The sequence below is a fragment of the Panthera uncia genome, chromosome C2 (assembly GCF_023721935.1).
Source record: "Panthera uncia isolate 11264 chromosome C2, Puncia_PCG_1.0, whole genome shotgun sequence".
NCBI lineage: Eukaryota > Metazoa > Chordata > Mammalia > Carnivora > Felidae > Panthera > Panthera uncia.
This window is the reverse complement of record NC_064810.1, coordinates 2,390,492-2,403,016: the sequence shown is the minus strand read 5'-3', so window position 1 is coordinate 2,403,016 and position 12,525 is coordinate 2,390,492. Positions and strand designations below refer to the sequence as shown.

Below are 12,525 nucleotides of genomic sequence, written 5' to 3'. Positions count from 1 at the left end.
GTGTGTGTGTGTGTGTGTGTGTGTGTGTGTGTGTGTGTGTGTGTGTGCTGCAGTCGCTTTGTGGCAGGGGCGGTCGGGTGGTCAGGGGGGCCTTTGAGGGTGAAAAGTGTCAAGAACCTTGAGTGCTTGTTTATAGAGCCCCCTCCACCCCCCCTCACCCCCCCCCCAGGTTGCAGAATCCAGCCCTGCACTTCCACCCTCTGCCGGCAGGGGGCGGGGCAGACCCCAGCCCGGAGCTTGCACTCGTCACCACCCTGTGGCGTAGTGCACGGGGCTCTAGTGCTAGTGACACAGGCACTGGGCCTCGGGGTCTGTGTCCCAGGCTGGCCTCAGTGCTGCCCCATGGTGGCCAGGTTCCTAAAATCCCGGGCTTCCGGTGCATGAGTCTCCCCGTGGACTTCTGCAGGTGATTCTCGGTGCAGGACGTTTCCTGTCTTACTGAGGGGAGACTCTGACCAAAGCACAGGGTCTTACAAACCACATTCCTGCCTGTCTTAAGAGGTCGTGCTCACAGACACCACCCACCACATGTTCCTTTGCTTAAGACGGAGTTTAACAAGTTAACTTTAGTTCTGACTTCGAGAATATTTCCAAGCTTTGTATGAATGGAAAGTTCTTCCTAGAATTTTCTCCTTAAATTCTGGCAGAGTAAACAGCTGTTCTAGAAGCTTTCCCGCTGTCCCAGCAGAGCCGAGCCCTGTGCTCGGGGCAGGCCACTTGGTTCGGTCGCTGAACCCTGGCTGCAGATGAGCCCTGGGTGGGGCAGCCCCCACACCACGGTGGGCAAGTTTCCACCTTCTGCCTCCGGAAGCCCATTCTGGTGGGAAGAGACCTCCTGAAGCCCCTGACCACTCCCTGTCCCGGCCGTCCCTCGTTGCCCTGCAGGTGTCCTGGGGAGCCGGATGGCGAGGGTGCAGCAGAATGGGGCTGACGGTGAGGAGGGCCTAGCACCCTCCGTCTGCTCCGCGGAGCCCGGCGGTCTGGGGAGGGAGCGGGGCGCGCCCCACCCCACACCGTTCCGAGCTGTGGGACAGGGCCTCTGGCTTCAGAGAGCCACTACATTTCGTTTCTCGTGCAGGACTCGGCTCCCGGCATGAGGGGGTGAGGGCGGCGGGGCGGGGGAGAGGGGCAGAAAGGGAGAATTGGCGGGCTTGGCAGCGGCCTTCAGGACATCCCAGAGAGCACAGGTGGGGAGCGAAAGGTGCCTGGGTGCACCCCGCAAAGCGTGTGGGCCTGTTGTCCTGACGGGTAGCACAGATGTTCCCGTTTGGGGAACTGAAAGTGAATTCCTAACGTACAACGTGTAGGCTCCAAGGTGAAGAGTGTGTGGATGGTGTTTTGAGTGCTTTCGGCTTTATAGCTGCATACTTTCTGATGTCGAATTTTAGTTGGGATTCCAGCCAATGACCGCACGACTGGGCGGACAGGAGGGTTGAGGTGCTGACTCAGAGCCCAGCGGGGGCTGGCCTGGGCCTTCCTGGAAGTTAACTCAGACTATGGAGGCTGTGTGACCCCCTCGGGTCGGAGTACGTTGCCCCTGGGGCCCGGCTGCGGGGGAGGGCCAGGGGGTGGTTTCTCCAGTGCTGGGGTCTCCAGCCCTCCGTCCTGTGCACGTGTTTGTAAAGTCCCTGTCAGCGCTGTAGAGGCCGTGTCTGTGTGCTGGTCCTACTGACTTATGATTACCCGTAAATAAATCTTTTTCTGGCCATGGTGTTGAAGTGCAATGATTCCTCCCGCCTCAGGAACCCCCCGTTAATTATCCCCTGGTACCCGAAGCCCCTGCCACCAGCCAGCCAGCCAGCCCAGCATGGGAGCTGAGGCCGTAAACACGTATGTCTTAAGGGAAAGAGCTTGCCCAACCCACCCACGGTGGCCCAGGTCCCCTTGTCCCACCCACTCTGTTCTGTGCCCTGGGGGCTGGCCTCTAAGCTCCTCCTGCGGGCAGGGATCCCAGGAGGGTGGGTTCCCTTTCTCAGGCCCCGCCCCCAGCCCCGCTAGAGTCCAAGGACCAGCCTCATCCCTGATGGATGTCACTGCTCCTGGGTCTCAATCCCTTCACACCTGGGTGGTGACAGCCGGTCCTACAGGCCGGGCAGGTACTGTGTTCCCACAGTGATTCACCCACACTGTGATTCACCCACACCTTTGTGAGTAGCTCCCCAGGCAGTCTCCAGAATGCCAGGCCCCTTGCCCTGGAAGGAAAAGCAGGAGAAGGGTGGGAGAGAACGAGGGATCTGCTTCATGTCTGGAACACCTTGAACTCCGCCTCTCCACCCCCCTGCTGACTCCTGTGCCCCTTAGCTGGCCCGCAAGGCCCTCCTGGTGGACGACCCTTTGGGGCTGCTGTGGCACACTTCCACAAATGCAGTGGCTTAAAGCGACTCGAGATCAGACTTGTACAAATAGGTGGGCGGGGCTGGGTCCTCTGGAAGGTTCCAGGGAGAATGTGCCCAGCCTCTTCCAGACTTTAGAGGGGCCCTCATGACTTCACAGCCGTGGTGTGGCTTCAGTCTGACCCCGACCCCTGCCTCTTCTTCTGAGGACCCCGGGATGACATTGGGGCCCCAGACAGTCCGGGATCACCTCTCCAGCTCCAGACCCTTAGCTTAATCACATCTGACAAGTCCCCTTGCCCTGTGAGATAACATCCACAGGCTCCGGGCACTGGGCCAGGGATATCCCGGGGGGACATTATTCAACCCACTGCCTCCTGTGATGGGGATGGGGATGAAGCCCAGTGAGTCCCGACACGGTCACCTTTCCCTCTCTGACACTCCGCATGAGATGTCCAGCAGAGGACACGCACGGCCTTGAACCTCAACCATCAGGAGGGTTCCTGCCGCAGACGTCCCCTGGGGAGGGCGGGAAGCCCGGCCTCGGGTGCAGGCCCCACCCTGGAGACCACACCGGCCGGGGCTCCCTCAGGCTGCGTTCCTGGAAGGGAGCCCGGGCCCCACCCTTGCACTAAGCGGTACGGGGGAGGGGGTGCCCTCCCAAGGGGCAGGTAAGAACAGGAAAAGGGACAAGGCAGGGAGAGGGGGGAGAAGATGCATGGCAGCGTGTGACCTAGCTGGCCAAGTGGTCAAGCGGGGCATCTCTCCAGTCTTCTCCAATTGGTCGAAGTTCACCCCACAGGGGCGGGCACCCCTGGGTTTTTGAGGTGTGCTGCCTGGCCTGGGGCGGGTGTGGGCCCCACTGGGTTGGACGCTGGAGCAGAGCCGCTACGGCAGAGGCCAGGGCAGGTCGGGACGGACAGGCGAGGGGGGCCCGGTCCCAGGCCCCGCAGAGGTGAGCCGAGAAAGCCCCGAGTTAGAGAAGAATTACAGCCTCCTGCGTTATCTGGTCACTTTGTCAACTGCCTGCCCGGTGCCAGCCACTGGGGACTCCGTGCCCGTGGCCAGGTCGGGGAAGTGAATGACCGAAATATCCGCACCAGTAATCCGGGCTCACGGACCAACGTGCGGGGGAGCGCCAGCGGGAAGGGCGCGTGCCGTGTAGTCCCGAGAGGTCACCCGGGTGTCTGCGAAGGGCTTGTACCTGTTTGCATTCCCGGTCCCGGCCCGCAGTGGGGTTAGCAGGTCCGGACGCTTGACTGTGGGGCAGGACAGAGACCGGCACCCGACGTGGTTTCGCTCTGCTCTTCTCATTGTGTGGACGTGTTACAGGTTGTCGTGGCTGTTCAGGTCTTTGCCCATTTCACTATAGAATTTTTCATCCTTTGCCCCGCTTTTTTTTTGAGAGCGAGAGAGCGAGCGAGTGCGCATACAGGAGCGGGGGAGGGGGGCCCTTGCTAAGCGCTCCTCTTCCACTCACCCCCGAGTGTTGTGTTTCTCCGGGACCCAGAAGGCTGCTACAGGGACCGGTCCCACCGCCGGGAGTCAGACCCCAGTCCTCGTGCTCCCCGGGTGGGACCAAGCACCCTCTCCTCGGGCCAGCAGGGGGGCACCTTTCCCCGCTGCCCTCAGCTGAGGCTCCTCTCCTCCGCCCGGGATTCTCGGCGAATGTCGCTCTTCCCAAGGCCTGACCCCGCGCCCCCACTCGGGCTGAACAGGTCAGTGTGCCGTGCACGCCCTGCTTCTGCCCTGGCAGAGCCTCCCCAGCTCGGAGCACACCCCGCAGCACCCGGTCTCGGAGTGCTCCCAGAACCCGGTGCCGGCACAGATCCAGCCAGCCGACTCACAAGGGAGCAGACGCACGTTGGCCTAGAGATAGAGGAACAGATAACTGATGTCACTTGTGCGTTGGACACAATCGTTGGTGTCACTAATCCATCATTACCAGGTGGGGTGCCTCGGAGGCCCTAACGGAGCTGCCCGGAAATGGCATTAATGCACATTTTCTGACCTTGCAAAAGCAGGGCCGTGGCTCCAGCATACAAGGGCTGAAAAAAAAACTAGAATTCTAGGGGCGCCTGGGTGGCTCAGACGGCGTCCGACTCTTGACTTCAGCCCAGGTGATCTCATGGTTCGTGGAGTTCGAGCCCCACACTGGGGCCTGCTTGGGGTTCTCTCTCTCTCTGCCCCTCCCCACTTGCTATTTTTCTCAAAATCCATACGAAAAAATTTAAAAAATTAAAATTCTAGAGGAACGGGTGAGTTTCTCTACAGTCTGGGTCTGGAGACGGGCTTTTAATCTAGGACTCAAAACAAATTACAACTTGGAGAAAATATTGCTAATGTACATTGCTAATGTATCAATAGCTCTTACAAGTGGGGGGAGGGGCACCTGGGTGGCTCAGCTGGTTAAGCCTCAAGACTCTCGATTTTTGGATCAGGTCGTGATCTCAAGGTTCATGGGATTGAGCTCCACATCGGGCTCTGTGCTGACACTGTGGAGCCTGCTTGGGGTTCTCTCTCCTCTCTCTCTGTTAGGTCTTCATTTCAACCCCAAATTGCTTCACTACCAAGGACAAGAGCCTGTTGGGAAAGCTCTTCATTCTTCCAGTTCAAGAACAGAGATTGGGACACACACAGCCGGCATTAAGGTGTTCTTCTTGCCACTTAAATTTTTTTTTTAATGTTTATTTATTTTTGAGAGCAGAGGGAGGGGCAGAGAGAGAGGGAGACACAGAATCAGAAGCAGGCTCCAGGCTCTGAGCGGTCAGCGCAGAGCCCGACGCGGGGCTCGAACCCACGAACCGTGAGATCACGACCTGAGCCGAAGTCGGACGCCCAACCGACTGAGCCCCCCGGGCGCCCCTCTTCTTGCCGCTTTCAAGCTGCCTGCTCACCCTGCGACCCTGGTGTGCTCTTCCTTCCCTCGCGATCTGGACAGCCCGCGCCTTGCACTGCCGACCCGGCACCAAGCGCCACACGCCGCCGATGCAGAGTGGTGTGGTGATTTGAGACCAACTTGAACCCTCGGGGACGGTTTTCTGCCATGACCTGAACCACACAGACGTCTCAGCCCCTACTCTTGCAACGATGCGCGTGCTGTTTATTTGCAAAACAGACACAGGGCAAACCACCGCACTGCCTTCGCTCATGGCGGGGACCCTGTGTCGAACACCGGAGATGTGCCGCTGCCCAGATGCTCGGAGGCTAAGTTCAAGAACCCTTCCAGGCGGATGGTGCTCAGCGAGGCCTCACAACTATTCTACACGTACACGTACACCTATGGCGTCCTCTGCACACGCGTGTGTATTTCTACTGGGGTGTGAGGGTGGTGTGTGAGTGCGTCTAAGTACATCCAGAGCTAATGCTCTAGAATCAGATTTGCCCAAAGCCTTTTATTTTATGGGGGAGACTAAGGCCTCGAGACAGGACACGGTGGAAGCCGAGCGTGGGGAGCTGTGGTTGCAGCACAGGCTCCTGGAGTCCTGGGTATACCGTCCACTTGCGGGGACCTTGAGCGGCTCCCCCGGGGGGGCAGCTCTGTAGGTAGAAGAGGCATCCGGCCAGCTCAGGCCAGTACGTGACCCAGGAGGGGCGCCACGTGGCACAGCGGTCACGTGGCCGTCAAACCACCATATTAGCACGCCACTCTCACGCTTCCTGACGCTTCCACACGGGACTGTGGTTTCCGACGAAGCCAAAAGAATCCAAAACGAAGGCATAAATTTGCCAAGACTTAAAAATATGTATTGAAAAGAGAATATAAGCGCTCTTTGAAAGCAATTAAGATCGCTGGTTGGGTTGACTTTGTCTCTCCCAACGCAAGTCAGAAGAGCTGCGCGACACCCCGCCCCCACCCCCAGTGAAGAAATGGCACCCGTTTATGACTCCAGACGTGTCCACAGAGGACAGAACCACACGGACGGGCCATGTTCAGAGCGGGAACTAGAAATACGCCAGTTCGTCGTGCCTGGCTTTGTGGGTCTGATAGCTGGACAAGGCCAAGGGTTTGTTTTCGTGCGGGAGACTCTGAAACACTCGAATGTGCACAAACTCGTCATCATCGACTTGAACCTGGAGACGGACAGAGAGGAGAGAGGCCAGTGAGGGGCAGGCCGGAGGACCTCTGACCCCAAGTGCCCCTGCTGGACCAGCCTGCGTGAGGAGGGTCCCGGATAGGGGCGGGGCCCTGCCCCCCCACCCCCCCCCCCCCCCAAGGCTGACCCTCACCTTGATGAAGTAGTTCGTCCCTGCGACCACCTGGCTCCTGAACTCCACCGCCTTAAAGATAGTGTACTTCTTATTCTCCTGCTCCTCCAGCTGGGGCTTCACCTAGGGGAGGGGACAGTTACAAACGGGATTCCCGCACCCGCCCGTTCCAGATCTTCTCCAGCAAGAGCGTTCTTGAGAGCGGAGACGGGCATTACACGGTCAGTTCTACCGACAGAGGGCAGAAAGCTCCTTAAATCTACCGACTCCCGCGACAGTGCTTGGGCAAGTCGTTGGCCCTTCGTGTTCTAGGCATGGGTGATTTTAAAATTTCCATCATGACGCTATATACGAGTTGACGCCCCGTTTTCCTTTCCAGTTCACAGCCGAACAGTTTGACGAAGAGGCTGTATATGATTATTCCCTCTTAAAATTCAAAATTTTAAACTAACTTCAGTCATAGATTTAAATTTCCCCTTCTATTCTAGAGAGGTCATGACTGTCTTTGCCACTCCTCTCCGGAGGGCATTACAGCCTCCAAATGTGTCCCCAGGCACCGGAGGCGGCAGGCACAGGGCTTCGCAGGTAAAATGCACTTGACTGCATGTTTATTTTATTTTTAAATGTTTATTCATTTCTGAGAGAGAGAGAGAGAGAGAGAGGGAGAGAGAGAGAGCGTGAGTGGGGAAGGGGCGGGGGGAGGGGGCAGAGGCTCCAAAGCCGGCTCTGAGCTGACAGTGAGTCCGATGCGGGGCTCAAGCTCTCCAACAGCGAGATCGTGACCTGAGCTGAGGTCGGAAGTCACCACCCAGGTGCCCCTACTGCGTCTTAAGATGTAGAGCCTTCTGTGGGGCGCCCGGGTGGCTCAGTCGGTGGAGCGTCCGACTTCAGCTCAGGTCATGATCTCGCGGTCTGTGAGTTCGAGCCCCGCGTCGGGCTCCGTGCTGACAGCTTGGAGCCTGGAGCCTGCTTTGGATTCTGTAACTCCCTGGCTCTCGGTCCCTCTCCCCCTCATGCTCTCTTTCTCTCAAAAATAAACAAACGTTAAAAAAAAAAAAAAAAGATGTAGAGCTTTTGGGCAGAAGTTGATCCTTATCTTACCTGTGCAACTCACGGTGCTCATTGCGCCAAATGCCTTTCTCCGGGGCGGGGCTTACCTGTGTCTAAATACTCAGATACAGGAGCCCCCTTCTTTGTGCAAAACGCCACGCTAGGTCTGCAGGGAATGGACTCTGCTGACAGTTTGCGAAAGGCGGGGGGAGGGGTGGTTCTGGGGGGGTGAGTGACACCCCCACCACGGCCCAGGGCTTTGGGAGGGATTCACCTCTCTCTGTCTGCTTCAGGAGGGGCCGAAAGCCCCAGGCCGCTGGCAAAGAATGGAAAGAAAACCCAGGCGCCAGGTGGCAGAACAGGTAACGCTGCAGCCTCGACTGCCAGGCCCGGCCCCTCCCTACAGAGTGGGAGCTCATCGGTCCCAGGACTGACCGGGAGAAAGAGGGGCTGGGCTGCAGCCAAGGGGGCACAGAGGCCCAAGGCCCAAGCGCCCAGGGCTGGTGGCGCTGCTCACGGGGCGGGGGCCGGCGCAGAAAGTCTTCTGACCCGGGGTCAGTCACAGATGCTCCCTTTGCGTGCCCCAGAGTGCTCCAGAAAGGAGGCAGCACCGGGTGCAGAGGTGGGGATTCCCCCTGCCCCTGTCCTCTTAGACACCTCCAGCAGACCGGCTGGCCGCCTCGGTGCCTGCCAGCAGCAACACCTCCGCCACAGGTCACTTTCACACCAAATTCAGGAGCAAATGACCTCACGCCCGCTCCAACTCCCCTGACCGGAGAGGACCCTCCGGTCCCGGCGAGGAGGGGCTGCGGGGGCAGGGCCGGGAGCCGCGGCCCAGGCGGGGCTCGCACAGCAGTCCCTGCGAATTCCTCATTTCACGGGTCTCGTGGGGCTGAGTCACCAGCCTGCACTGCGGTCGGGCGGTGGAGCCACCCGAGCGAGGCCCGGGGCGGCCGGGGGGCAGCGGGCTGGCGGCAGGGGAGGGGCGCCGAAGGAGCCGTTCGGGTGCTTCCGCCCGCTCTGGCCCCGACCCGCCCGCTCGGCGCACCCTCCTACCACCTGCCTGCGGCCGCAGAGGGGAAACCGAGGCGGGGCCCCGGGGACCCCAGGGGCAGGCTCGCACCCGCAGGCCTCGCAGCCGGGAGCGCCTTCCGGAGCCCCACCCGCTCCCTCCTACCTGGTCGGCGATGGCCTGGGTCTCGGCCGTGGCGGGCTGCGTGGCGGAGGGCCCCCCGCACATCATCCTGGCGGCGGGCGGAGGAGCTGCGGCCAGAGCGGAACCCCGACCCGAGGCGCCCGCTCAGCTTAAAGCAGGCGACGGTCACGTGACGCTAGGGGCGTGCGGGGGCGGGGCAGGGGGCGGTGCTGTGTGGGGCGGGGCGGGGCCTAGGGCCGGGGACAGGGGCGGTGCTGGAGGGGCGGGGGGCGGGGGCGAGGGCGGGGCTCGGCCGGTCGCCTACCTGCCCCTAGGGCGCGCGTCTCGCGGGCGACATCCTGGGTCCCCCACTGCCCGCCATGTGGGTGTGGTGTCGTCCTCCTCTGGCCGGTCAGGTTGGGGTGGGGGCTATCCTGCAGGGAGCAGTTGGGGGCAGGTCCCACATGGGGTTGGGGTGGGCTCTGTAGGGGACTGTGTGGAGTCTGCCCTGTACAGGGCAGGACGCAGCGTTGGAGGGGGGCGGGTGCGGGGAGCGGGTCACAGGCAGGTGGTTACCTGGACCTGAGATGACAGCTGCGGAAGGGCAGAGGGGAGAGAAGCTCGTACCCAGCCAGGACCTGCAGGAGCTGGGGACCGGGGCAGGAGGCTGCCGGGGCATCCCGGAGTCCAAGATCAGACCCTGCCCGGCCTCAGGCCCCTGTGCAGTCAACTATCCTGCACCCCTCATCTGCAAGGCCTGGCCCAGCACCCCACTTGTGCCGGCCACTCTGGAGGTCACCAGCCTGTGACCCAGAGGCACAATGGAGCACTCGTGTGTGTGTGTGTGTGTGTGTGTGTGTGTGTGTGAGCAGAGGAGGCACAAAGCCATCCCAGGATGAGGAGGAGACGGCTGCCAGGGCTTCAGGCTGGGGGCGGGGGGGGGGGGTCAGATCGAGGGCGTTAGGAAAGGGCTAGGCTGTGACAGGATTTGGGTTCAGATTGGGCAGATGCAAGCACCCAGGGAAGGGAGGGGTCCCACACTCTATTTGGGGCAGGGGTGGGGGCCATACTAGGAGCTGACTGGACAGGATTGGTCTCTTAGAAAAGTCCAGGCCCTCCAGCCCTCTGGCCCAACCCTCAGTGGACACAGGCCTCTCCCATCACTGGGTGCTGACTGTGCAGGACCAGGCCCAGCCTTGCCTGCTTGTAGGCCCAACACAGAGCCCCAGCGGGAGTGGCTGGAAGCAGGTGTGTGGGGGAGACAAGCCTTTGTGATACCTGCCAGGGGCAGAACCTGGTTTGTAACTTCAGGAAAGGTGAAAGGTCAGGTGTGGTTGAACGGTAAGGGGAGAGGAAGGGGAGATCTGACAATTCATTCATAATTGCATGAATGTATGATGAGTCAGATTTGACTCCATAAAAATGGAAAACGGTTCTCCTGCCTTTTCCTATCCTGCAGCTCAGTGGGCTTTCCTCCTCCCCCTCCTCCCCTCCTCCCCCTCCTCCCCCTTCTCCCCTCCTATGCTGGATGGCGTAGGACTAACTCCTGACAGCTCTGTCCCGTCTGTGGGAATAATACTCGTGACCAATCTCCAAGGGTTTTGAGTTTTATAAAGTTCTAAATGAGTTAATAAGTATAAAATGTTTTCAGCCCCAGGGCGAGTTGATAGTGTTCTTACTATTACTGTCTGTAATTAGTACACTAGCTTAAATCTCTCCCATAATTAGCATAACTTTTTCTATCCAAAGGCCCTGGAAAATGCTGACATTTATCTCTCATTCCTTGATGCCCTGGGTGCCCTTCTTGCTGGAGCCAGAGAAAAAGACCAAGTAGCAGGTCTCCTCACCCAGGGTCCTGGAGCCACTCCAGGGCCTTGGACATCACTTCAGCTTGAAATCTGTGAAGCCTCGCCTGTGAGGTTTCTGACTTTTCCAGCGTAAGGAAGCCAAAGTGTTCTTTTCTCAGCGTCTCACGGTTCCTTCTTCCTCAGCAAGACACAGCTCCTTTGCCTTCCTCTTTGTGTTCTCAGGCAGGTGATCCACATGCCTGTTTCTGGAGCTAATCAGTTGCTTGTGTTCCCTCATGCAAACATTTGTCATCAGAATCCATTACTAATTAAATTCTAGCCCAAGAAATCCTAAGAAAGAGAGGAAGAAAGAAAGAAGAGAGAAAGAAAGAAAAAAGAAAGAGAGAAAGAAGGAAGAAAGAAATCACAGAAAGAAAAGGAAAGATGTAGCATTTACTCAACTAAGCATTTACCAGCTACCAGTTCAAATTTGCTAGCAAGGGAAATAATAGCGAAGGTAAACCCCAAAACAGGTGCAGCACTGTCCTGCCTCCCATCACAGGCCTGGCCACCTGGGGACGCTGCAAACTGAGTGGACTGTGGCTTTACTTCCAAGCTCCTTGAAGGGAGCCAGCCCCCAGCCCCTCTGGAGGGATGGAGGGAGCTGCAGGAAATTGAGACGCGTCCAGGGAGGGAACAGATATACAATCTTAGAAGGCCTTGCTGTAAGCTAATGCAGGCAGAGGGTTTCCTAAGTGGAGAAGCGTCAGCAGAATCAGAGGGAAGGCCGGGACCCAGGTGGGGGGTACGTCCGGTGCACCTGCCCTGGGCACGTGAGAGGCTCTCCTCTCACTAACCGCCTGTGTCTCTAGTGGGATCCCCAGCAGGCAGACAGGCAGCAACGATCTGTTCCTCACCTTCATACCTGTCACATAGGAAGCAATAAATAAATAACCGATTTTCATACACTTCTGTAAATTAAAAAAAAAATAAAACCAGAGTTGGAGAACTCCATGCCAGGAATTAAGGAAAATTCCTGGACAGACAGAAAATTTAGAAAAATCTCCCTCCTAGAATTTAGAAGCAATGCAACGTCTAGCCGCCATCTATAGCAAGAGGCTGGGCAGGTGGGAGGAAGCGCTTCTAGAAAGGCATGGCCCCACTTCCCTGCTCTGGGCTCCACCGGCTGATTGCTGAAGCACCAGTCCCAGGCTTCTCCCTGGCAACCCCGGTTCCCGGCGGCTCAGTGGCGCCCGGGTGCCGTGGGATTGACGGATGTTCTCTGAGCCGTGAACAGTAGCCATCTCGGAGGGTGGGATACAAGTATTTAATAACTTAGTTCTCTGTGATTTTCTGTATTTTTCCAAAGTTTTATTTAAAAAATTTTTTTAACCTTTATTTATTTTTGAGACAGAGAGAGACAGAGCATGAACGGGGGAGGGTCAGAGAGAGGGAGACACAGAATCTGAAACGGGCTCCAGGCTCTGAGCGGTCGGCACAGAGCCTGACATGGGGCTCAAACTCACGGACCGTGAGATCATGACCTGACCCGAAGTCAGACGCTTAACCGACTGAGCCACTCAGGCACCCCCCAAAGTTTTATTTAAACAAATTTTGTTTTTAGAAAAAACGAATTGTTTTGTTTTGGAATACTGCATATTCTGGAGAACGTACCAATGCCACGGGGAAAAATGCTAGGTATGTTATTGAGAAGCAGTTTCAAAACTGTCAATAGAGTGTAGTTAATATAATTAGCAAGTTTTATTAATTAATTAATATGTAATTGACAAAAGTCTCATGCACAGAAAAGAATAAGCAGATGTGTGCAAAGCTGTTCCTTTAGATCATGAGACTATGTCTGGCTCCTTCCTCTAACCTTATTTCCCTAATTTTCTATAACAAAAAATTGAGAGCATACACAGGAGGAAGATGCATACGTATGAAACAGGGGTGAATGAGTTTGAGTCTGGAGAGAAGGTCTGTGGGCAGCAGGCGTGGGGCTCCGGTGAGG

General features: G+C 57.8%; 1 protein-coding gene across 1 annotated transcript; it reads right to left on the bottom strand.

The window, feature by feature from the left end:
- Positions 1–6,054: 6,054 nt before the first annotated feature.
- Positions 6,055–8,888, bottom strand: CSTB (cystatin B). The gene is made up of 3 exons (XM_049627769.1): positions 8,770–8,888; positions 6,564–6,665; positions 6,055–6,407 (listed from the first exon to the last, which is right to left on the bottom strand). Exons 1-3 carry the CDS (start codon positions 8,833–8,835, stop codon positions 6,279–6,281), a joined length of 297 nt encoding a protein of 98 aa, XP_049483726.1. The 5' UTR covers positions 8,836–8,888; the 3' UTR covers positions 6,055–6,278.
- Between the last annotated feature and the right edge of the window lie 3,637 nt (positions 8,889–12,525).

What these genes read in the sequence shown, in the direction of transcription:
- CSTB (XM_049627769.1), bottom strand. Translation starts at nt 8,835, where the DNA reads ATGATGTGCGGGGGGCCCTCCGCCACGCAGCCCGCCACGGCCGAGACC. An exon ending in CCCAGGCCATCGCCGACCAG is followed by an intron (nt 6,666 to 8,769) that starts GTAGGAGGGAGC and finishes CCCCTCCCCTAG; the next exon opens with GTGAAGCCCCAGCTGGAGGA. An exon ending in GGACGAACTACTTCATCAAG is followed by an intron (nt 6,408 to 6,563) that starts GTGAGGGTCAGC and finishes GTCCGTCTCCAG; the next exon opens with GTTCAAGTCGATGATGACGA.